Raw genomic sequence first — 25,419 nt, 5'->3', positions numbered from 1 at the left:
AACTTTCTCCCTCTGGAGCAGTATAACATCTCCCTATGCCAGCAGAGTATAAGGTCCTGGGAACAGGAAGCAAATTTTTTCTTAGTGGGCCACTAGGGGTGATAGTGAATGGAACTGTTCCCTTTTTTCTCCCTTGATTTATGGTCCCATGAATCCCTGCTAAAGGAAAAACAGGACTCAGAGCAAGTATAGCCTTATGGGGAATTCTGCCCCAGCCCTCGAGGGTATTACCACCCAATTGGCCCAGTAGCTGTGTATTTTAAAAGCTATTCCACCGTCCAATCAAGCCAGCTGCTTCTGTATATGACAACCGTATTAAGCATGGTGATTCCAGTGGAAATGGGCCCTCTTCGACGGCTATGACGTGAGTTTCTTAGCCAGAAGCCATGCTGTGTGGAATACCGTGAGAGTAGATAAAGCGTCCTCTGAGTCCAAGTATGGTAGTGTTGGCAGAAGCATTTCATGCAGGAAAGACCAAGCTATGACCCAAATAAGTGTCTGTTCCAGTAAGAACAAAGTACTGTCACTTACGTGACGGACTTGACCGCTGGCTCATCGCCCCGAGGGGACGGTGCTCCATGGGGGTTTAGTATCAGTCTCGGCAGCTTGCACGTTTGGACTCAGTGGCAGCTTATCCGAGTCAGCTCTGTCTGCTCCACGCCTGGAGGGAACCCCTTTCCTGAGCTGTGGCTCCCGAGGACAGCGACCCCTTCCTCTTCAGCTTTCTTCCTTGAGAGGAATTTGAATCTTTCCCAGACGGAGCCTCCTCTGAGGCAGGGTCTCGCCCTCAGGATATGTTTCCATTCTCTCAGCGGTGCAGGAATTCACAGTCAGTGCTGATCTCTCTATAATTATGGCTGCTTTTTAGAGCTGGCTGAGCAATGCTCCCATCCTGATATTTCCTCTGCTAAACCTGTCCATTTTCTTTAAATCCAACTTCACGCAGAGTTTCAGGACCTGGGAAGAATGAAGCCAGGTTCTTGGCCAAAATATCCCATGAATGGCCCCTACCCAGTTCCTGACAGTCCTCGCCTCTCTGAAACCTCGTGAGCTGAGCCTCCACTGTCTGCGTTACTGTCTTCCAAGACTCCACTGGAGTGGCCCATTATCCAGTCTTCAGGAGCTTTTCCAGCCCAGCATACCAAACCCTTCCACATTCCTCCCACCACAGGTTCAAAAGCCACAGTCAGGTTTATCACGGCAAAGGCTCCACTTCTTTGATGTCCTGGTTTCATTTCTATTGCTGTGATAAAATACTCTGAGCCAGGCAGTAGTGGCGCGCACTTTTAATCCCAGCACTTGGGAGGCAGAAACAGGTGGATCTCTCTGAGTTCAAGGCCAGCTTGGTCTACAAAGCAAGTTCCAGGACAGGCAGAGATATTACACAGAGAAACTCTATCTTGAAAATCAACAAAAAATAAAATATAATAAAAACAAAAAAGGCGGACAGACAGAAAGAGAAAAAAAGAACTCTGACAAAAAGCAACTTGGGAGAGAAAAGGTTAATTTTAGTTTATAATTCCAGCTACAGCCCATTCTTGAATGGAAGTCAAGACAGGAACAGGAAGTAACAATTCACATCCACAGTGGAGCACTGATAGATAGAGAAGGAGTGTTTGCATGCTTAGTGTTCAGCTAGCATTCTCCGTGCTTATACAGGCCCGGGCCCTAAACCAGGGAGTGGCACCACCCACTTTCAGGCTGGGTCTTCCCAAGAATAAGATAGTCAACACAGTTTCTCACAGACATGTGCACTGGCCAGCCCTATGTTGACAATCCCTCATTAAGACTCCCTAGGTAATGCCACACTAACAATTAAAATGAACCACCATAATCCTAGCTGGAGTTTCACTTCTACCACACAGAAAATCTCTAGAGCCTAGGTGTGGTGGCGCATGCCTTTAATCTCAGCGCTCCAGAGGCAGAGGCAGGTGGATCTCGGTGTGTTCCAGGACAGCCAGGATGTGTGTGTGTGTGTGTGTGTGTGTGTGTGTGTGTGTGTGTGTGTGTAGCATGCATGCAGGAGCCCCCAGAAGTCAGAAGACATGTTGGAACACCTGGAACTGGAGTTACAATTTCTTGTGAGCTGCCATGTGGATGCTGAGAACTGAGCCCATGTCCTCTACAAGAAAAAGTGCTCTTAACCACTGAGCCATTCCTCCAGGCCCCAAAACTTACCTCTTTAAAATCAAAAAAATGTTGGGACTGGAGAGATGGCTCAGTGGCTAAGAGTGTTAACTGCTCTTCCAGAGGACCTGGGTTCAATTCCCAGCATCCACATGGCAGCTTACAACTGTCTATAACTCCAGTTCCAGGGGATTTGATGCTAATGAACATAAAAGAAGTTAAATAAAGGTTTTTTTAATGTTGCATCACGCTTACTGCCTACCTTTTCTGTTTATTTGGTTTTTTGAGACAAAAACCCTGAACATCCTGGAACTTGCTCTGTAGACCAGGCTGGACTTGAACCCACAGAGATCCGCCTGCCACTGCTTGCAAAGTGCTGGGATTAAAGACGTCCATCACCGCTGCCGCCCACCACTGTCCAGCTCCTGTCTTTTGTTAATGTACCATGAAAGAATAAAACCTCCCACAGATATGGGTCGTACAGATAGACACGGCTGGTTGTTAAACCTTTCTTAGACTTTATCTCCTGTTTTTAGAGAAATCTAGAAGTTAGAGGAACAGAAACATAGCAAGATGCAGAGCTCAGATCCAAGGGAGTAGCTGCTTGTCCCTGGGCATGGCTTTGAGCAAGAAGAGTCCCCTAGACCAGTGACCCAAAAGCACAGTGAGAAAGCCCTCCCTCTGAGGGACAGCCAGGGTTTGTGCCTTTGACTCAAGTCTTGCCTCCCTTCCTGAAGCCTTTCTGTTGTTATGTTCAATCCTATCTCCCAAGATCTAACTCCAGATCTCTGGATAGAGCAGGGATGGCCTTTCTTACCCTGTGGTCCCCAGCATAAGAGCCCTGGCATCTAGCAACAGCTTTATGTCAGGGCCTGGGGAGATGGCCCAGTGGCTGTGAGTGTTTACTGCTCTTTATGGAGGACCTGGGTTGGTTCTCATCACCTACATGGTGGCTCACAACCTCTTATAATTCCACACTATCCAGCCCTTGGGCACCTGCACACATATGGTTCACATAAATGCACGCACATACACATAAATAAAAACAATTCCAAAGGTTTGCTAAATTGCATTTGTTTGGTAGAATATTTGTTTAATGTGCAGGGGGTCCTGGCATCTTTAAAGGCTTACCCTTTTGGTAAAACAAAAACAATATAGAAAGCTGGGCGGTGGTGGTGCATGCCTTTAATCCCAGCACTTGGGAGACAGAGGCAGGTGGATCTCTGTGAGTTCGAGACCCTACAAGAGCTAGTTCCAGGACAGGCTCCAAAAACCACAGAGAAACCCTGTCTCGGAAATATATATATATATATATATATATATATATATATATATGGGCTATGGCCCATCCCCTTCTATCTTCATCTTACAGACCATGTTCCCTTTGGTACCAACAAAGTGGCATGGTGAAAGGAACACAGGATTTGTAGGCACAGACGTAGAACAGGCTCACCACAGGGAGCCCTATCTCCTCCGAAGTTGGCGCAATGTTTTCCATAGTTGAGGAGCTTACGAGGACCAGACAGCTTGAACCCATACAGCTCCAGACCAAGACGGAAACAGCCAGTGCTTTCTGAACACGAGCTGTGGCCCAGTTGCTGTCCTGAGGTCCATTCATAGATGAGCCTTCCATCTGATTACCACGGCAGCTGGGCTTCATTCCCAAACTATGAAGAAGGTTACCAACAAGAAAACCACGGCACTGAGAATTGGACAGTTGGCAGAACCGATTGTTGTTTTGAATTGGGTCTCTGTAGTGTGGATTGGCTTTAAACCACAATCTTCCCATCTCATTTTCCTGAGTGGTGGAGTTTGTACACTCCAGACCAACCCACCATGCTTTGCCTGTTGTGATGCAGTCAGTATGCGATGCCATGTGTACCCGCTGTTGGCATATTAACTGTGTGGCGAACAGATCTGGCCGCAGGTGATGGTTGGTTTGCTAGCCTAATGGGTCAGTGTGTGTACGTGTGAGTGTGCGTGTGTGTGTGGGGGGGGTATTTTATGTGGTGTGTGTGCGCGTGTGCGCACATGTAGGTGCTGAATGCCCTCCGGGGAGAAAAGCTATACAGTGTTTATTCCTTCAGGCCTATGCCTAGCTCTAGCTTTCAATAAAAGACCTTGGATCGCGTGTGTGTAATTCTGTCACCCTCTAGTGGTCACATCTCTCTTAGCCCCGGACCCGTGAAACAGCTCCATGTCTTCTCCCACCTGCTGGCATGGAACTCAGGGACTCAAAGAAAGAGCGATCTCCTTCCCAGTGAGCCCTGGATTGTCCATCCTTACCAAGAACATCTTCATCTTTGTGTGTTGGGATGGTTACCGCATCCAAGGCCGCATGCAGACCACCAAGGCTAGGGCTGAAGCGGGAGTGGAGGAGGGAGAAGCTCCATCTCCGACGAGTTTCGGTTCTGTCTTTCGAGGGAAGCAGGCCCGGGTGACTCAGCTGAGTCTTGGAGTTGAGCAGCAGCTTGGCCAGACAGCTGACCCTGCTGCTTCTGTCTCTCAGGCCGTGTTCTCGCTACCCTGTAGGTCATGTGTCTGGGGCACCTCTGAGATTATCAAATCCTGATAAATATTTCAGAAGGCTAGAGGGGGAAGGCAGGGTCACCTCAGCTATCTCAGACTGTCCTGGGACCTCCATGTCCGGAGCCCGGCTGAGCTATCCTGAAAGTGGCTGCCCTGGAAAGTCCTGTGTGGGTGACCCAGGTAGTTGATGTCCTTTACATAATGTCATGTCTGTATGATCTTAGGGATCAGCCCTGCTGGAGAGTTCACATCCAGGTCCCCTTCTCTGCCAAGAGAAGGTCCAAGGTCTAATGCAAAAGTCAGACTCTGGAGGGAGACTCTGCCTTGCTTCCTGTCACTCCACAGGCCAGGAGAGACGCTGTGGAAGTCAGATCATATCTTTCCTGATAGCAAATACAACTGTGGTCCCTGAATCACAGCTAATTGCTAAAAGGTCAGTGATTGCCATCATTCTGTGTGAAAATTCTGCCTAGATTTTTCTAAAGTTGGCGCAAGTTTGGACTTACAGTTTGGTGAGGTTTTTGTTTGCTCTTTACCTTTCATGGTGATTTTTTTTTTAATCTTTGGAGAGGGAAGTCGCGTTGTGTAGTCTAGGGCATCTTTTTTTTTAAATATTTATTTATTTATTTATTATGTATACAATATTCTTTCTGCGTGTATGTCTGCAGGCCAGAAGAGGGCACCAGACCTCATTACAGATGGTTGTGAGCCACCATGTGGTTGCTGGGAATTGAACTCAGGACCTTAGGAAGAGCAGGCAATGCTCTTAACCACTGAGCCATCTCTCCAGCCCAGTCTAGGGCATCTTAACACTAGCTCGCCACCATCCTCCTCAGCCTCCCTGGCCAGGGTTACAGATGACGCTATGTTTGACCTTTGATCTTAAACTTTTCCTGTTAAAGTCGAGTAATTGTTCGAGTAGTAGATGCCACTGTTGGAACCCACTCACAGGTCCTTATTGACGTAGTTTTCTCACTGCTGTTTGTTGTGTTTTGACAGAGCCCAAGGCCTCTGGTGTTTGTTCAAGTGCTCTGCCTCTCAACTAATCCTACAGCCTGAGGATTTCTTGGTGTAACTGGTTGGGAGGATCTAAATTAGTGTTGTCACCTTCTGGCATAGCAACAAATCCTAGTGCTCAGGTGGCCGCGTCTTGGTACGGCTCTGAATGTCCTGTGTAGAGATATAATGATGGTATTGTTGTTCTTATTTTATAAATGATGGAATAGGACACAGAATAAAAAAACCTTCCGTGGGGTCCTGGGAGCAGCTGTGGTTGCGTGCATCGATCCTCCGATCCTCAGAGCACCAGCTCACACCAATGCTGCGTGTGTGTTGTGCTCACCTGACCTCTCCACTCTCTAGGGCTGGAGAAATGGCTCACGGGTTAAGAGGGTTAAGAGTACCTGCTGCTCTTCCAGAGGAGCCGGGTATACTTCCCAGCACCCACATGCCAGCTCACAGCCCTCTGTAGCTCTAGCTCCAGGGGATCTGACACCCTCACAAAGACACACATGCAGGCAACACAGCAATGGATGTAAAATAAGAATAAACTATTTTTATAGGTAAAAAATAGGCATTGGGGAAAATACACAGACACCTGATCACGCATCCTCCTAGGGGAGTAGGTTGGCCTACTGAGGAAATGCAGTCAAGGAGGGAAAGGAGAAATCCCAAGGGAAGTCTGCCTGCCCCCCACCCACCTTCGAGGCAGTTGAGGGGCTGTGGAAAAGTGGAGAGTACCTCCTCTGGAGTCCTCTTTCAGCCTGGTTCTCCAGTCTTCTGTTCACCTAACTCTAAGTGAGGTTTAACGTAAAAAAGCCTTATGTGTACTAAAAAACAAAAGTGGTGCTCCCCGCAGAGCTAAGGTTGCTTTAGCAGGCTTTGTGACTTCATCAACAGTGTTGTATCCTGTACTACGTCATGATGTCATGTGTAATATGTTAGGCACGGCAGATGCTTAGAAAGTTGATGCAAAAAATAAATAAAAAAGAAAGTCGATGCACATTTGCCTCTTTATGTTGCTTTTTATACCCTGACAAGTCATTTCCTCCCTCCCTTCCCTCATGCCTTCCTGCCCCTCTTTCTCTTCTTTCCTGCGGTACCAGGCATCCAGCCTAGGGCCTCGTATGTGCCAGGCCAGCGCTTTACCGCTCTCAAACCTGGTTTTCATGATAGGCCTGACATGCATTAAAAATACCCTGTAAATTGAGGCCTCAGCTACAAAACAAGTTCAAGACCTGCCTGTCTCAAAGGTGGAGGGAGAGGGAACCAAACACTTGTAAGGTACATAGGAAGAGAATTTTGATTGCTACAAAAACTGAGAAGTAAACTTGTGTTTACATTCCTCATTGTTATTTTGTATGACATAGGAAATTCTTACATTTTGAGCATTTTAAAACCCTTGACTGAAATGGTTAACAGTAAATCGTCTTAAATTTTGCAAGGACCTGGGAGAGATCTGTTCAAATCCAATCCATTTGTCATGTTCCAGAGGGTTTTGTTTTAACCTGTTCATTTGGATTCTGAGACAGATCTGGAAAAGAGAGAATTAAAAACCTAAATGACATCGTAAATCATTGCCGTTCCATCACAGAAAGTCTCATACAAAGATAAAACCAAACCCAATGGGAGTGGCGGTGCAGTGTACTACAACAGTGGGAGGTGAGGACAGGGGGATGGGAAATTCAAAGTCACCAGCTACATAGTGAGTTCCAAGGTCAGCCTGGGATACAAGAGATCCTGCCTCAGAATACAGTCAAACCAAACCAAATAACTGGAGTTGGAGGCAGGTGGAAGCTCTTGGTGTTGCACACCAAGCTTACAAGTGGTGGTTAAACTGTTACACAGTGCCCTGTTTCTGAAAATGAGCAATGTAAATAAGTGGCCAGAGTAGCCTAAACCTTGAATGTTTTCTTAAACATTAACATTTTTCCCATATTTTTTTTTAGTTGACTTACCCACCCTGTCAAGTCCCTAATGAGAGCAAATTATCTAAATATGGGAATCAAATCAACAATAACAAGTTGTAGGTTTAGGGGAGAATTTGCAGTGAAGGTGGAACCCAGGGCCTGGTACGTGTCAAGCACATACGTGCTCTACCACTCAGCCACACCCCCAACCTCATCTGTGCTGCTTCTGGAATCTCCATGCATTGTCTGCAGCAGGATGCTGGTTGGCTTGTTCATGGTCTGATGATTGCTTGTGTTGTGTATGTGTAGGTGAAAATATAGCAAACCTTGTGTTTAAGAGTCTACATTTTGTTTCTTTTATTTTTCAGACAGAGTTTCTCTGTGTAGCCTTGGTTATTTTAGAACTCACTCTGTAGACCAGGCTGGCCTCAAATTCACAGAGATCTGCCTGCTGTTGCCTCCCAAGTGCTGGGATTAAAGGCGGCAAGAGTCTACATTTTATGCTAAATTCTGCTTCAATAAAAAAAATTGGCAGGAAAGAAGTCAAAGTATCTTTATTTGCAGATGATATCATTCTACACATAAGAAGCCGTTTCTTTGTTTCTTTAAAAAAAAAAACTCTTAGAGCTGATAAATAATTTCAACAAAGTGGCAGGATATAAACTTACTATACAAAAAAAAAAATCAGTAGCCTTCCTATATCCTAGTAACAAACACATTGAAAAAAATCTGTCAGCAGAGAAGCTGGTTAGGAAAATGTGATATGTACATACAATGGAACTTTTCCAGGCACAGAAAAGAACAAAGTCGTGTTGTCTGTAGGGAAATAAATGTAGCTGGATGGATCATCATGTTAAGTGAGTTAAGCCTGCCTCAGAAAGACAAACACTGTATATCTTCTGTTGTTTGTGGTTTCTGGATTACATAGAGATACATAAATGACATGAATAAATGAACATAGAAGTAAAGTCGGGCATGGTGGCACACATCCTTAATCCCATCACTCGAAAGGCAGAGGCAGGTGGATCTCTGTGAGTTCGAGGCCAGCCTGGTCTACAGAGTGAGTTCCAGGACAGCCAGCACCGTTACACAGAGAAACCCTGCCTCAAAAAAACCAAAAAATAAAATAGAAGTAAAACTGACTGAGGGAACAAAGGGTGCTAATAGGAGCAGGGAAGGGTGGGGAAGGGGAGTTGGGGGTATGGGGTGAAATATGCTCAGCATATTATATATACATATGTGCAAACTTAAAAAATGCATTTCTAAAAGTTTAGGTTTGAAAAGTCTACAAGAAAGAAACATTACCATGTTGCCCCTGGTCAGAAAAGTCATCAGTACTGAGGAAGCCCCAAGGGCCTGGCCATGGGGCCCCCACAGCTAAACTGTTGTCATGAATGGGACTGGTTCTCAGAACAGGAAGGCATGGGTCCTCTGAGTGCCGGTTTGGACCAGGACAGGTAGCAAGCTCTCCCAGACGAGTCCGGAACCCCAGAGCTGCAGGCTGGGACTTGGCTGATGTGTCGAGAACCCTGCGTTACTGGCCGAGGTAACTGCACGTTGCCAGTGAACCCCACAAGAGGACTTTCCTTCTCCAGGTGCTGCCTTGCCCCAGGGAAGCCTTGCTGAGACTAAAGCCCTGGCTTCCCAGCATCTCTGTAAGTGGCCAGGCTGTTGTTTCCTCGGGAATTTTCATCATATTTTTCAAATTAACATCTTAGTTTTTACAACTAGAAAGTGTAAATAGGACCAAAGTATCTGAACTATCGTATCAGAGGGAGATCTGGCATGGATCAAAGATTAATAAACCCTGTATTGATGTTACAAATTATAGTTACGTTGTTAACGTGAGTGAAGACTCATAGCCGCAGATGTAAAATGAAAGCAAAAGATGGGTTATCCCGTAGTTAATACACTTAATTCAATTAAATGGTATTAATTTAATGCGGTGAATATCTAGTTCTCATGTTAGATATGTACAACACGATTAAAATACTAAAACTTGAATGGTACAAGTAAAAAATTATGTGGAGTTGTATTTTTCTTTTTTTCGAGACTGGGTTTCTCTGTAGCTTTGGTGCCTGTCCTGAAACTAGCTCTTGTAGACCAGGCTGGCCTCGAACTCACAGGGATCCGCCTGCCTCTGCCTCCCGAGTGCTGAGATGAAAGTTGTGTGCCACCACCACCCAGCTATAGATGTATTTTTCTAATGGAAATAAACTAGACATGTCACTTATAATTTAAAAGGTTGTTTCTGTGTATGACCTCAGGGGAATAATGGGCCAAGGATTTACTTCTGTGCATACAGACAGATCATCTCAAGTTCTGTGTGCTCTGCAGCCTGGGCAGCTCGACCTAAACAGGAAGGCTGTGTGGCCCTACCTCTGGGTCTGGGATTACTGCCTCTTCACTTACTGCCTGCTTACACTGCGGAACCAAGGCAAGAGTTCTCCAGCCCCCGGCCCAAGGCATGTGGGGCAGTAACTCTAGGCTGGATCCCACGGGCCTCCTCTCTAATCTTAGCCACTGGGGGAGGTGTTAGAAGGAGGATCCCTTGAGCCCAGGAGTTTAGGCTAGCCCAAGCATCACTCCTGAGCTAGCCTTTTCAAGAAGAAAAAGAAAAAGAGCTGGCAAGATGGCTCAATGGATAAAGGCACTTGCCTCTAAGCCCAAGAATCTGAGTTCAATCCCTGAGAGCCACATGGTGGACAGAGAGCCAGTTCCCACAGGTTATCCTCTGATAGGCGCACACATGTGTGCACACACATAAACAAGTAAATAAAAATGTTACAAGGAGAGAAAAAGTGTAGAACAGTCACAGGAATTCTGATCGCTTTTTCCTGGATAAGTTTTGGGGTGCTGGGGTACTTAGGGTGAGAGAGATGTGGGGAAAGAGATTGATTTTCAATCTATAGGGTTGGGGGAGCTGCCTGGAGCCGAGTAGAAGCCAAGAGAGGCTTCTCTACTTTTGCCTCGCTCTTTGATGGTATTTTCTTAATGGTGGAAAGAAGCAGTAATTTTATTATTTGCTGCATACCACCCTAAGCTGCCCCCCACCACCACATCTGGTCGTATTCCATCTGTGTGATACTGGGCTATTTTCCATTGCCCTTCTGTGTTGACATTGGCTTTTAGTGTTTGGGTGTGTGGTTTCCTTTGACACAAACATGGACTCATTTCTTACCACTGAAATTTTCCTAGGGTGCTAGCTTCCCTGGCTGGAAGGATGTGAGCCTGTGGGTTCGCATCTTTGGGTGCTGCAATTTCCTAAGCTTCCTGTGGTGTTCTATATGGGCTATACACGAGCAGAACAAAAGGAGGCTGGGACAAAAGAGATGGCTCAGTGGTTTGCAATCATAAAAACCAGCGTTTGGATGCTAGCACCGCCTAATCCAGGCATCTTGCAGAAAAAGAATAGAAAAGAAAAAAATGCCTAGCACTCCAGCTTAAGGATCCTACCCACCCTTCTGGCCCCCTCCCCCACAGGCCCATGCATGCGCCCTTTTGAATGTATGCATGCTTGCATATACTAAAACATACATACACAAATCTATAAATAAAATCTAAAAACAAAACAAATAACAAAAAGACAGCACTCGTAGGCAATCAAGGAGATGGCAATGCTGGGAACCTCAGCTCTTTTTGGCCCCTTCTGTGTGGAACTGAGAGCATCCCTTCATCCGTTTCTGCACTGTCTGGGCAGATCTGCTGCCCTCTTTCCCAGGCAGTAGCTTTGGTCACCCACCATTAACAGTGTTTTACAGAGGTTGTTCATCAGAATTTCAGAACTGCCTGCCAGTTTCTTTTATTATTACTACTGCTGCTGCTGCATTTGCTTATTGCTTTTTTGTGTTTGTGTGTCTATGTATGAGTGCACACACAATATGGCACATGTGTGGAGGTCAGAGGACAACTTTTGGGAGGCGGTTTTCATCTTCCACCATGTGAATCCCAGGGATTGAGTTCAGGTTGTCAGGTTTGGTGGCAAACACCTTTACCTGTTGAGTTGTCTCGCCAGTTCCACTGTTAGTTTATTGTTTGTTTGAGACAGGGTTTCTCTGTAGCTTTGGAACGTATCCTGTAGACCAGGCTGGCCTCGAACTCACAGAGATCTGCCTGCCTCTGCCTCCCGAGGGTTGGGATTAAAGACGTGCGCCACCACTGCCTGGCCCACGGTTTCTTAAAGGTATTTAAAGCTAGTTTCTAGGTGTTTTTGAAAGCGTTATTTCCTTTTGCTGAAGGAACCCAGATGGTGGAGTGGGGTGGCGATTTCCTCATTCGAATCAACTTTACCAGCACCTTGTCATCTAGACACACAGGGTGACTTCAGGACAGCGTCGTGGCTGCAGAGTGTGGTTAGGTTTGGAAAAGTGACTGGGCAAAAAGAGAAACAAAAAACAGGGGAGGTTTGCGGGGAACCAGAGAAGCGCTCTGATCCCACACTTCCTCTCCCAGCGTGATGGAAACACGGATCGAGTTACAGGATTTCTTTGGCAAAAACATTTTTTTAAAGTTAGATTTAGCCGGGCAAAGCTAGTGTCTTCCTGGCCAGTCGAGTCGAAGGATCCCTCTGCCTTGTGTGTCACTGGCGGCATGGTTTAAGGACTCCCTGTAGAACCTATATTCACGCAAAAGCAGAAACCCCAGCTCAGTCAAATTCTGGGTCCTGGGTGAGATTTGCAATCCGTTTGACCTCAACTGAGATGTCACCGAAAGCATAAACACGGAGCCAATAGCACCGCTGGCAGTGCTTGAACTCCATTTATCCACAGTGAAAGACAGGCAGGCATACTCTGGGAGGCACAGGCTGCACCAACTAGAGGACCAAGTGGACTAAGCTGATTCAGATAGCACAGCTAGAGTTGGCCACCTGCTAGCAGGCACAGGGGGATGCCTCCTTCTGTAAGATTCCTAATTATGAAAAAGGCATTGCAGATGCCTAATAGACATGTAAGATATCTATGCCCACATGAGCATCAGAGAAATGCAGTTTGATATGTGCTAACTTATTGTGAATACTAAAAGTCAGCTTAGTTATTAGGCCTTACTTTGATTAAAAGTTGGAAATTCTAAAAATGAACTTATTTGAAAGTGCAATTGCCCAGCAAGCTTGATGATCCAGCTGAACCAGACCTGTTCACTGGTCAGTAAATGTGAAGGGTATTAACAATGGAACACAATGGTGTGGCTTTGGCTCTGATGTCCCCTCCCCCAACATGCAACATGCTGGGATAGACCCAAACAGGCTGGGCAAGTGCCATAGCGCTTAGCTGCACACCCAGCCTCCTCTCTCATTGTCCAGTAGAGACGACAAGGGAGAGAAGTGTCGCCGCTGTGTAGGGCTGGAGTCACGTTAGTAAACCTCCATGTGCTGCCGTTTAAGCCTGGATGGTCAGTAGCTTCATGCCAGTGGCTGAAGGGCCAGGAGGCTAGGTGGGTAAAGTCATTTGCTGCCATTTAAGCCTGGAGGGTCAGTAGCTTCATGCCAGTGGCTGAAGGGCCAGGAGGCTAGGTGGGTAAAGTCATTTGCTGCCCGACCGTGTGCTGCCAAGACTCAGTGCCCAAGTTCAATCCCTGGCACCCACAAGGTAGAAGGAGAGAACCGATTCCCACAATTGTTCTCTGACCTCCATACAGGTGTTGTGGCACGTGTATTTGTAGCACACACACGCACACACCCACACACACAATCACAATGGAAAAATAAAAATGCTTGGAAGATTCAGGTTTTTAAAAATACCTCAACAGTATTGTGTTTTCCTGTCTTTTCAGGTAGGCAAATGCCATATGCCCTCAGGAATAGGGGTTGGAGGACTGTTCTCTCATTCAGTGTCTGTCCTTAAAGAAGCAGGAACCTGGATGCCTCTGTCTAATAACAATAAAACCCCCAAACCTCTAAATTGTAAAAGAGGCATGTTTTATGTAAATGGTCAGCTATTAATCAAATTAATCTTGACTTTATAGATATTAAATATAGCATAAGTAACATTTACTGGGATTTAATTGTAGGGCCATTTTCTGCTGAAATTATTTACCCCCCCCCCCCTTATGGTCCCTTTCTAGTCTTCCAACAGCTGTCTGCTCTCTCACTCCCAGGTGGATGCACATATATAAAAGTTAGGGGGTGGAGAGGTGGATGCATAGTCAAGAGCAGTTGGCTATAGAATCTCAAGGACCAGAGTTGGACCAGCACGAAGATAGCAAGCAGGTGTCTGACAGATGTCTGTTGTCCCAGCTCCAAGAAGAGTGGGGAGAGAAGCATCCCTGGGGCTTGCTGGCTTGTGAGAAAGACCAAGCTCTGTGTTTAGGGGGAAACCTGCCTTAAAGGAACAGGCAGAGCAAAAAAGGGTTTGTCTGTACATTCGTATGCATGAATATATGCTTAGTAAACAAATAAATCTTTAAAAAAAATTAGAAGCAGGGCCAGTCATAATGGCTCATGCTTTTAATCCTGGCACTCAAGAGGCAGAGGCAGGCAGATCTTTGTGAGTGGGGCTAGCCTGATCTATATGGGGAGTTCCAGGCTAGCCGGGCTATACAGTGAGACCCTGTCTCAAAAACAAGCAAACAAAAGGCTGTGACCCACATGAGAGTGAAGTGAGGATTCGCCTCTCCGAGTCTGGGTTACCTGTCTTAATAAATGACTTCCCAGTTCTGGCTCCATCCATTTTCCTGTAAACTGCATGCTTTATTTATGAAATTTCATTGTGTTTATTTGCCACATTTTCATTATCCATTTATCTAGTGATGAATGTCTTGGTTGATTCCATTTCCTGCCTATTGTGAATAAAGCAGCAATAATAATGAACGAACAAGTATCTCTGTAGTAGGATGCAATTCCTTTGGGACTATGTTCAGGAGTGATACAACTAAATCATATGGAAGTTCTATTTTTAGCTTTTTGAGAAACCTCCATGCTGATTCCCATAATGTGAACCAGTTTACCCTCTAAGAGCGTCAGTTTTCAAATACAGCCAGCAAAATGCCCCAACAGACACCTGCAATCCTCAGCACTTGGAAGACCAATTCAAAGGCATCACAAGTTCCAAGCCCTTGGCTTGCGCAACTTACAGGAGCCTGTCATAAAACACAAGCAGGGGTGTGACCCGGTGATAGTGTGCTTGCCTAGTATGCCCAAGGCTGAGTCCAATCCATAGCAACACCAATAACAGAAAAGTGTGCAGGTGAATCTAACACAAAGAAGATTAAGATAAAGCTTTGTGCTGGTCGAGGTTATGCTAACCCCTGTAACAATCCGCTCCCCCAAGATTCCATTAGCTCTAAAAAGCTGTAGTTCGTTTTTATCCTCTGTGAAAACCCAAGCTGTGGTGGTGCACGCCTTTAATCCCAGCACTTGGGAGGCAGAGGCAATTCGAGGGTCTCTGAGTTCCAGGCCAGCCTGGTCTACATAGTGAGTTCCAGGACAGCCAGGGCTACACGGAGAAACCCTGTTTTGAAAAAGAAAACAATAACAAAAATCCCAAGTGGATGTTCCACTGTTGGGACGTTCTCCACTGGTCCTTTGGGGATCCAGGCAGCTTTCTGTCTTGGAACTCTGTCTTTCCCTGGCATCGAAGGCTGTTGTTTTACTCAGATAAACAGCTTATAAAGAGGAAGCTCACCTTTTCAGACCATTGTTGGCTGTGTTGCTTTGGGGCCTATGGTAAGACAGAACCTGTGGTGGAGGACTGTTCACTCCCATGCCCCCACGGGGCCACACTTCTCCCAACAAGGTCACACCTACTCCAACAAGGCAACACCTCCTAATAGTGCCCAAGCGTTCAAACACTTGAGTCCCTGTGGATGCCATTCCTATTCAGACCACTACAGTTCCCTTGGCCCTACAGTTGTGTCAATCCCTGAGGCTGTGCTAGACATGGCATTTGTGTGTGTACATGGGACATACACATGAGTGCATGTGCAACTGGGTGGTATGCAGACCAGATGACAAGTCTGTAGAGTTGGGTCTCTCCTTCCATCTTTACATGGGTTTCAGGATGGAACTCAAGTTGCTGGACTTACGTGACAAGCACCTTGACCCCTTCAGCCATCTCATGGTCCAGTTGTTCATTTTCATGACTCATTGTAAATGATACATGTACTTAAAGCTGTGATCAGCCGTGTGGGTGTGTAAGGTAGATAGATCCCCAGAGATCAAATGTACTTTAGCCTCCTAAGGTGACTTTTGTTATGGTGGGCTCTCCCCATGTTCATATGTGGTTGGAGACGACTGTTGGTTTGTTTTTCTTCCCCTGTCCTGCTTGCTCTGTCTCTGCAGTGTTGGGATAAAACCCAAGCCCTTACAAATGCTAGGCAAGAGCTATACCACGGAGTCATGCATGAGTCTTTGTCCTGTTTCACTTTGACCAAGGGTAAGCAGTCTGCAATCTGAGGCCTGCACCATTAGATAAAACAGTCTTCTCCTGGTCTGTTCTCAGTGCTAGCTTGTCATTCTGCACCTGTTTTCCTCCCCTGGAGCCCTGTGTTCTCCTCCTGCCCTTGCCATGTTTATCAGGTTTCCATAGCTTCTGACCCCTCTGCTGGAACCCACTCTCTCCTCCATCAGTCATTATGACCACTACTCACCACATCTTCTAAACACAGATCTGATGGTGCTTCCACCTATGTTGTGCCTGGAGCAGCTCCTGTAAGCCACAGAACAAAGCCCAGACTCCTCGGTGGTTCCCCGGGACTCCCAAGAAGTGAAGGTTCTGCTGCATCAAGCACACAGAAGTTCTGCCTGTCTCTGGGTTTTGACATTGTACCCCATTCCAGTTTGCCTTCTGTTACTGTGACAACCACTAACCAAGCGACTGGAAAAATGACTCAGTGGTTAAGAGCACTTGCTGCTCTAGCAGAGGACCTGAGTTTGATTCCCAGCACCAAAATGGTGGATTACAACCATCTGAAACTTACACAGACACAAAAGCACACAGACACACAAACACATAGAGACACACACAGACAAACACTAATGGATGTATTGACACACAAACACCGACACACACACACACACGGAGACACACGCACAGAGACACACAAGCATGCACACATACAGAGACTGACACACACACACACATGGAGACACACAAGCATGCACACATATGTACAGACACACACAGGTACAAACACACATAGACACACACAGACGCATTTACACTTTAGCATTGTTTAGAGAAAGGAGCAGCTGCTTTCAGAAGACTGCATACGTGAAGCCAGCTTTCCATATAGTCAGGAGTGAGAATTTAGTAAAATGATAACTATAGCCATAATAAACATATTAATGCACAATACATACACTGAAGCTCCTTTAGTGAACGGAGTGGCAAACTCAAAAGCCTTGGGAGCCTGTTTTCAAGTGAACGTGTGAGCGGCTGCAAGGATTACAGCAGAAGCCGTGGGCAATGAGGAGATGAGTGTGTGTCCTCCTGCCCACCTGGGTATTCGTGTTCCAGAGATTTAAGCCACTGTTAAACAATGAGATTTGGCCACCTGGCAGTTAGGAGTCTGTCTGTTTGTTTTTGAGACAGGGTCTCAAGTAGTCCAAGTTAACCTCAAGGTTACAAATGTAGCTGAGGTTGGCACTGAACTCCCGATTCTTCTGCATCTCCACCTCCCACGTGATGTGCTATTGTGTAGGCCTGTCTCCACTTGCTGAAATAGTGTGGTTTCCCAAGGTCTCAGGATTTTTTTACATTTTAATTTAGAGTGTATGTGTGAGTGTTTGAGCGAGTATGTGTGTGTACATGTTGTGCCATGGCGTGAGCATGGAGGTCAGAACACAGCTTGTAAACATCTGTTCTCTCCACCGTGTGGGTTCCGAGCATCAAGTCACTAGGCCACACATCAGACACCTTTTCAGGCTGAGCCACATCACGGTCCTTCTTCAGCTCCTTTTAAACAATGCTCCAGTTCACAAAGGCAGAAGTGCGTTGAGTTGCTAGCACAAGACGCACTTGTTCCAGGGAGCCGATATAGACAGGCTGTCAGTTCCCCAACCCACGCCCCTGTGGGCTCCAGAGCTCTGTACTGAGTACCCCTTCCCTCCCTGCGAACTCCGGAATTCTCAGAGTATGGAAGCCCCCTCATACTCCAGAACTCCACAGCAGACCAAAATCGGTTACTTTGCAAGATGAGAGCATCTAAACACCTTTTCCACAGCCCTCCAATTCCTTGGAAACAAGTCTAAAGCTTTGGCTCTCGGAATAGTTTCCTAAGCCGTGATGACTTAGGGGCTGCCCATTTCTGCCTTCCTCGGAAGAGGCGTATTTTGAGACAATTGTAATACATCGAGATGCAAGTGGATGAAAATTCCTTCTTCTGCCCAGACCTGCCACTTCCAGGAACCATGCACGCGGGGTTGGGAAGGGGGACAACCTGGAAACTAGGGACTCTGCTGACCTTTGACATTTATTTTCATAGTGTCTGTGCAATTGAGAGTAGGTCACGTATTTCTCCAGGGTTCGGGAAGCTGACTGATGGTTTGGGATTTTCTATTCCTGGAAACATGGAGATCTGAATTCTGGGTCCATCCCCAGCTCTCCTTCTTTACCACAGATACACATAAACACACACACACGTGCACACATGCGCACACACACATACACACACGCACACACACATATATGCACACACGTACACACACACCACCTCCTCACAGGGAATGCCACATGCATTCCTAGTTTAACTTCTCTCCCGAGTGCCAGAATTTATCTCTTCTACCCACCCTCTCTCTCCCTAAGGCACACCTTGTGACACATGAGTTCTCCAGGGGCTGCCACAAAAGGTGGTAGAACTGGTAAACCTCCCTCCCTTCCCACCATAGATTTTTTAATTTTCATCTCCACCAACTGTGGAGGAAGTAGATCACACAAAGGAATGCCGTGCCTTAGGGCTAAGAGGATTCGCTGAGCAAAGCCGGCAAGGAAGAATGGGGGGCAGGGTAGAGGCAGAGACCCTTGGGAGAAATAATTAAGGCTGGCAGGGAAAGGCTGTGATAATTGAGCTGAGCAGAAGATGAGCATCTGGGGATTCCTTCAAGAGACTGGGATTTTCTGATAAAGTCTTCCCCGCATGATCGCATTAATCTTTGGTCACTGTAAGAAAAAAATGTCTGTTAAAGAAGAAAGGTATCTATGAAAACAGTTACGCCGGAGAGAGAGCTGGCTGGTGAACTAAATGGTGACCACTAGCAAAATTAAATAAATAGGTAGGTAGGTAGGCAGGCAGGCAGACAGACAGACAGACAGACAGACAGACAAATGTGATATAGAAAGTAGCTTGGCCAAAGCCTGGTTTCCTCACAGTGAAGGGAAACCATGCTGTGTTGATTCCTGCCACAGAAACTGCTGGCTCACGGACAGGATGCTGGAGGCTGCGCTGATGTTCTCCATAGTTACCCCGTCCTCCAATCGTATGTCACAGGGCTGTCTCTAAATTAGTAAACATTTGTTTAATGTTTCCTTTTGAGCTTGAATATTCTTTCTATAAGGAGAAAAGGGGGCAGGGAAGGATCTTACTGTGCCCGGTGAGACTGGGAATGCACAGAGCTCCTCCATCCATGCTAGTGGGATCTCCTCTCAGTTTGAACATTTCTGTCATATAATGTCCAATACAGGAACTCAGGAAATGGCAGAGAGCCACGATGTGCACATAGTATATGCACAGCCAAATGAGTGGCAACAGTGAAACGGCATTATCCATTACCCAGGCTGTGCTGGTGCCTAGAAACTCCAGGCCTCTTCTTCATCATGGTCCCTTCCCTCGCCCATCCTGGAGGGAACTTCCACGTGGTGCTGATGATAATCAGCTTGCTCTTCTGTATGGCTTACACCTATAGTCTCTGTGACTTGCTTTTCTGCGTTATGTTGTTAAGATTTGAGTATGTGGTTGCATGCAGCTATAGCTTGTTTATTTTTATTCCTACACAATATTTCATTGCAACCAGAGATCATAGCTGGCCCATGCACCTCACTGACAGCATGAGGCCAGCTATGTTATCTTGTTACTTATTTGTTTATTTTTATTTGGCTGAGATTAGAACTCATGGACGGGCGCATGCTAAGTCTTGGAGCTCAGACTCAGGCTTGGTGCAGGCTCTGCCATAGGACTGCCCTTGACGTACTTCCTGGTGCATAAATATCTACAGGGGAGGGGCCAGCATCACTGTGAACACAGTTTTAAATGGTAACTGCTTTGTTTAGATACAACACATGTCATCTAAAGTGAACAGTCCAGTACACTTTAGGTGTGCACCAATGGTACTTGGTGTAATCCCAGCCACTGTCATCAGTCATGTGAATTGTTGGCGTGATCCTTTCAACGTTCCACATACATGACCAACAGAGTCAAAACTAGAGGACATTGTCATGCTAGAGCTGTGGCTTCATTTGCTTGTGCTGAAAGTTCCATGGCCCTGAGGGGTCTTTAACACCCTAGAGTGATTGGTTTAAGGTATCAACAAGTAGACATGCATTATTAAAATATAAACACGTTATTATGAAAAGGTGGTACATCGATTCAGTACCTGTCAGTGAGGATGGCTGCAGGACAGTGGCCCTCAGATTTTCATGGGCATCAGTTGACTCCACGGAGCTGTCCTCTGTTCCCAGCACATGTGCCCACCCCACCCCCCCGACTCCTCACACAAATAAATAAATGTAATAAAATTCTTAAAAAGAATTGCAGTAAAAACAACAATAGCAGATTGCTGGACACAGAACTGAGTCTGGGAGAACTTGGCAATTTGAGGTTTTGTGTTTCTCATGGATTTTCAAGCGATACTGATACTAATCGATACCGGCCACCCTTTGAGAGTTTACAAAATTAGAAAGCTGAACAGTAAGAGAATTTAATACAGAAGCCGTGAAATAGTTTGGAGACTAGAGGTCCCTTAGCCAGCCCTTTGGCCTCTTAGGGTATGGCAGTAGGGGTGGAGAGTGGGGAGCAAGCTTTAAATGCACTCTGGAGACACGATCGATGGCAGTGGTTTTGATGCATGGGACAGGGAGGAGCTGGAAAGACAGCAAGGTTTAAGATGTAAATCCAGGAAGAGAGAACCGGGCTGTTTTACACTTCACTGGCTTGCCCATGGCTTCATGGTCCAAAGGGTGGCACTCAGTAACCGGAGGAATGGGCACTTTCCTGGGTGATTGTTTTTGAATGATCCATGGTGATTAGATACCAGGCCTTGGAAGTGCTCCCCGAAGCTCATAAGCAAGAGTCACCCCGAGAAGTCTAGACTTGGCTGGAGCCTTCTGTCACCATAGTGTCTCATTTAGCCTTCTAAAGTCCTTCCCCTCTGACCAGAACAAGTCGTCACATCAGGGTTCGTAGGACTTCAAGGCCCTGCTCAGGTCCCACAGTCTGCAGCAGCTGTTCCTTGGGCTCTGGCTACATCTGTGTCCTGTCTGGATTTGAGGTATTTATACCCAGTGGGACCAAAACATCTCGGTTAGCTCCACACTGTCCATCCCCACACATCCTGTGAAGGCATCAGAAGTGCAGATGACTGCCCAGCACCAGTTCTTGAACCCCTGCTGACCAGGACAGAGCTGCTAAGGACACTGTGTGTGCCTTGTTTCATGTTCCACACGTCTGATAGGCAGCGGGAGCAACACACATACAGGAAGCTTTTTTTCTTTGACCGGTCGGTTGGGTTTGGGGTCATTTTTAGAATTTCATGTAAACTTGGTGGCACACAGGGTGGTGAGAGCTGCTGGGGGGCCATTGCATTTTCCGCTTGTTTCTGAGGGGAATTTGCAAAGGTGTGGAATTTGCAACCCCTATGAATCTGGCCCAAGACTGCCTTTGGGCATCTAACCTGGGCAGTCAAACACAGTGGTTTTAGCAGGCACTGCCTGTCTCTGAAGTGATGCTGTTTCAGACTCCCAGGTTGACTTTGGTTAGACATAGGACCTCAAAATAGATTTCCTAGGAACCTGTTAGGGGATGTGAGGTGGGAAACCTGGGGAGAGGAGGCTGGGGGATGTTGGTACCATCCATTGGAAGAAACCTATGCTACTTGGTAGTGTGGCTGTGTGAAAGACCCATGGGGTGGGGTGCTGTGGGGAGTAGGGAGGTTTCCAGTCTGTGGTGGTTTAGCCAGGGCAGCCAGAGAAGGCTGAATGGTCCCCAAGGACTGGGAGGAGAAGCTGGGGATGTTTGGACAAGGGGGCCCTTTGAAGTTGTTCCCTTGTGTGTTTCTATCCCAGGCCTGGACCCTCCCCCTCCATAAAGCCATTAGCTTCTGGAGCCAGCCTTATCTCTGCCCCATCTCTAAGTTCTACCTTCACAGACCTCCTATCTTGAGGTGGAGGAGGATTTATGGAGGGTCTAGGAGGAGGTGGGACATCCCCTAGAGAAGGCGGTGAAGTCGGTTAGGAAAGTTGGAGTTGTTAGCGGCCCGCTAAAGGCCGGATCATTTCCGAGCTGATTCTACATGACAAAAGCTGAGGAGCAAATCTCTCTTTGATCTGCCCCTTGCCGGCCCCACTCACCTACCTGTTGGTGCCCGGCCCCAGCTGAGACCTCCAGCAGGAAAACCAAAAGGGGTGGGGAACAGGCACGTCCCGACCCTGAATCCTGCTCGGGCCATCTTCCGCTCTTAGTGGTCCGAGGTCAAACATTTCCTTTACCGAAGGTCTAAAAAGCATCTGCCGCCCCCTCCCGGAGAGTCTAGAGACCCAGAAACTCAGCATCAGCGTGGTGAGCTAGCCTGGGACTGTCTGGAGCGTGTGCTGTGCCTGCGTGAGTGCATGCATGCGTGTGCGTGTGTGTACTGGAAATGAGAAGAGCCTAGCTGTTAGGTGGGTGTTTGGTCGATTGCTCTAGGATGCCAAAGCTGTATTTTCCAAGTGTTCCAGGTGTGTCTCAGCCAAGGCAAAGGTGGCAACATCATTGCAGCAAGGGTGAGGGCAGGACCTCCCGAAAGATTTGGGAGAAGTGGCCCAGAGCCAGTGCTGTTCAAATGCTGCTGGAATTACATTCCATGTGGCCCTTCAAAGGCCAAAGTGTTGGGGGAGGAGACGGGTCGCCAAAGCCTGCTCCTGGGAGGCTCCTGCACGGCCTTGATGTTCTTTCTCCCTGCTATTACTCCTTAAGGGTAAACAAGGGTTTGCGTTCAGAAAACTTAAGAGCAGGGAGAAAGGAGAGCACATCCAATTCTGCAGATGTTTAACCCCCAGCCCCCACAAAGAAGAGTCTGATAGAGAATTAAATCTCTGAACTGGAGTGGGTGGTTTTTTTTTTTTGTTGTTGTTGTTGTTTTGTTGGTTGTTTTTTTTTTTTTTTTTTTTTGGACAAGGGTGCCCCTTTGTCTCTGTGCTCTTGTCCTGGGCCCTGGAAGGGCAGGTGTGCTTCTTACCTGCTGCACCAGGCACACTCTTCTTGAAATGGGCAGTTTTCATTAGCTTTTCTGGCTTCATAGCTTGCTCCCTTCAGAATGGGGTCCTGAGTAAGGGACTCCAAGGCCCTGTGGTGAGCAGCTTCCCAGTAAGAGAAGGCTGGAAAGGAAGGGCTGAATTTCTCACGGGGAGGGGAAGGGGGTCAGAATTTGCCTTCGGATCCCTCCCACAGCTCTGAACATTTCTGCTGCATTGTCCTCCTCTCTCCGGGGCTCGCCAGGTCTGTGGCATTTGCATGCTGATTCTGCTCTCCTTCTCTCTCTCCAGGGAGCTCCGCTTTGGAAGATGTTGGTCCCAGGGCACTGGGATGGGCTGAGGTTGACTATGCCCAGCCTGATGTTGCTGTTCATAGCAGCTCTGCTCTCCAGCTGGGCCCAGCTCCTGACTGATGCCAGCTCCTGGTGGTGAGTGAGAGAACCAAGGGGCTAGCCTGTGCCGACCTTGAGGCTTCTGGGGTAACCAAGATTACCCTTCATAAGCAGGGCCCCATGGGAGTGATCACACCTTTATCTGAGGAATACCAGGGCCTCTGTCATCCCAGGAAGGCTGGGAGAGCTCATTTTCTTCCTCAAGCTCCCAGAGCTGAGGGCTTCAAGAGAAGAATGTAGGCTTTGGTCATGTGATTTCCCCTGCCCACTTAGATCTTGTCTAAAACCCTTCCTGAAGGTGCCCCCCAGCCTGTGAATTGTAACAAATAGCTTTTATTGTTATTTAGCCAACAAAAAATATCGATAGCATAAATAAGACTCTGAAATCCATTCTTAGAAACACACACATTATTTAAATATTTTTCATTGGTGTTTTTGCCGTGGGTGTTATGTCCCCTGGAACTGGAGCTGCAGACAGTTGTCAGCAGCCATGTGGGTGCTGGGAACTGAACCCCAGTCCTCTGGAAGAGCAGTCGAGTGGTCTGAACCTCTGAGCCCTCTATCTCTCTCCAAGCCCCCCCGCCCTGCATTATTAAGGCTGAGTCAGACACACCACTTGAACCCAAATAATACAAGGTCATCCTGTAGAACACAGTGAGACCCCCCCCATCACAAAAAAGTCTGTAAATATTTGTGTGTGTGTACAAGTATATGTATGTATAGGTGTGGTGTTGTAGCTCTCTGTGTTTTTGTTTTTTGTTTGTTTGATTTTTTTTTTTTTTTTTTTTTTTTTTGCTAGTAGAAGTAGATGCAGTAAAATTCCTACTAGATCAGTTTGAAGGTCGGAAGAGAGCCTTGTAGAAAGAACCAAGTAGGCTCTTTTGTGTTTGTAAGACCACCGTGTTTGCCAAGTAGACATGGAAATGTCACGGTCTGTGCCCAACTCAGGCTTTTATTCAGCTGCAAGTCTGTAAGTCCTTCATCTAACTCAGCTCTTCATCTGTGATATGTGCCAGATGACGAATCAGCCCCCAAGCCAATGAGCAGAGGTCTGGGCTGCCGAGAGGTGGGAGAAGAGAATGGTTGGGGTACATAGTCACGTGTAGGGTGTTCTGTCTTAAAGGCATGAGCAGATTTGCTTAGGGGGATCAGTGACCTTCCGTCATGCCCCCTGCACTTGGCTAAGCTCATATTCTTCCTCCTTCAATGAGGTCTGTGCTCTCTACCGACAGCTCACTTCTTCTGTTCTCAACCCCCAGAGAATGGCTGCCCCACTCAGCCTGTTTTGTCTGCCCTCGTCCTTTAAGACAGTTCAAATTTTTGTTGTGTTTTGGTTTGTTTGTCTTGTGTTGGTTTTTGTTTTTGTTTTTTTTTGTTTGCCTTTTTGATTCAGGGTCTTGCTATATAGCTGTGGCTGTCCTGGATGGAAGTCAGGTTGGCCTCAAATTCACAGAGATCCACCTTCATCTGCCTCTCGCTTGGCTGGGATTAAAGGGGTGAACAGCCACACCCTACCATCTCCAACTGTCTGAGGCATATGGTATCTCACATAGCATTTGGGCTTGGGCCTCAGTTTCCCTCCAAATTCTTTGAAGGCATGCATTCTGTCTTCAAGTTCCCTTCTTACGTTGGAGACTTGGGGGAGAGGGATTTCGTGAATGCATAGAGCTGCAGCTGGCACATTCACTGCGGGCCTTCCCCCTTTCTGCATTGCTTGTAGGTCGCTAGCTCTGAACCCGGTGCAGAGACCTGAGATGTTCATCATTGGTGCTCAGCCTGTGTGCAGCCAGCTTCCCGGGCTTTCCCCAGGCCAGAGAAAGCTGTGTCAGCTATACCAGGAGCACATGTCCTACATCGGGGAGGGAGCCAAGACGGGCATCAGGGAGTGCCAGCACCAGTTCCGACAGAGGCGGTGGAACTGCAGCACTGTGGACAACACGTCTGTCTTTGGCAGAGTCATGCAGATAGGTAAGAGGCCACTTGAGCTTGGCTTGGTCACAGGATCCTTGTCTTCACACCTGGGGGCATGTCTCCTCCCCGGTGACTGGTCCATTGGTAGCATGAATGGAAGCCTCGTGCATCCTG

At 47.1% G+C, this 25,419-nt stretch overlaps 1 protein-coding gene across 1 annotated transcript in view; it reads left to right on the top strand.

Moving 5' to 3' along the window:
• Window positions 1-25,419, top strand: part of Wnt5b (Wnt family member 5B) — a 105,401-nt gene that overhangs the window by 67,327 nt on the left and 12,655 nt on the right. Inside the window, exons 2-3 of the mRNA XM_041634576.1 lie at window positions 23,234-23,370; window positions 25,055-25,302. Coding sequence (XP_041490510.1) covers window positions 23,252-23,370; window positions 25,055-25,302 — 367 coding nt within the window. The 5' untranslated portion in view covers window positions 23,234-23,251. The remainder of the gene's footprint in view (window positions 1-23,233; window positions 23,371-25,054; window positions 25,303-25,419) is intronic.

This window comes from Microtus oregoni, unplaced genomic scaffold (assembly GCF_018167655.1).
Source record: "Microtus oregoni isolate MIOR12 unplaced genomic scaffold, Mior012 000002F_ref0000024, whole genome shotgun sequence".
Classification (NCBI taxonomy): Eukaryota; Metazoa; Chordata; class Mammalia; order Rodentia; family Cricetidae; genus Microtus; species Microtus oregoni.
Note: the sequence above shows the minus strand (reverse complement) of the source record. Positions and strands in the feature narration are given on the sequence as shown.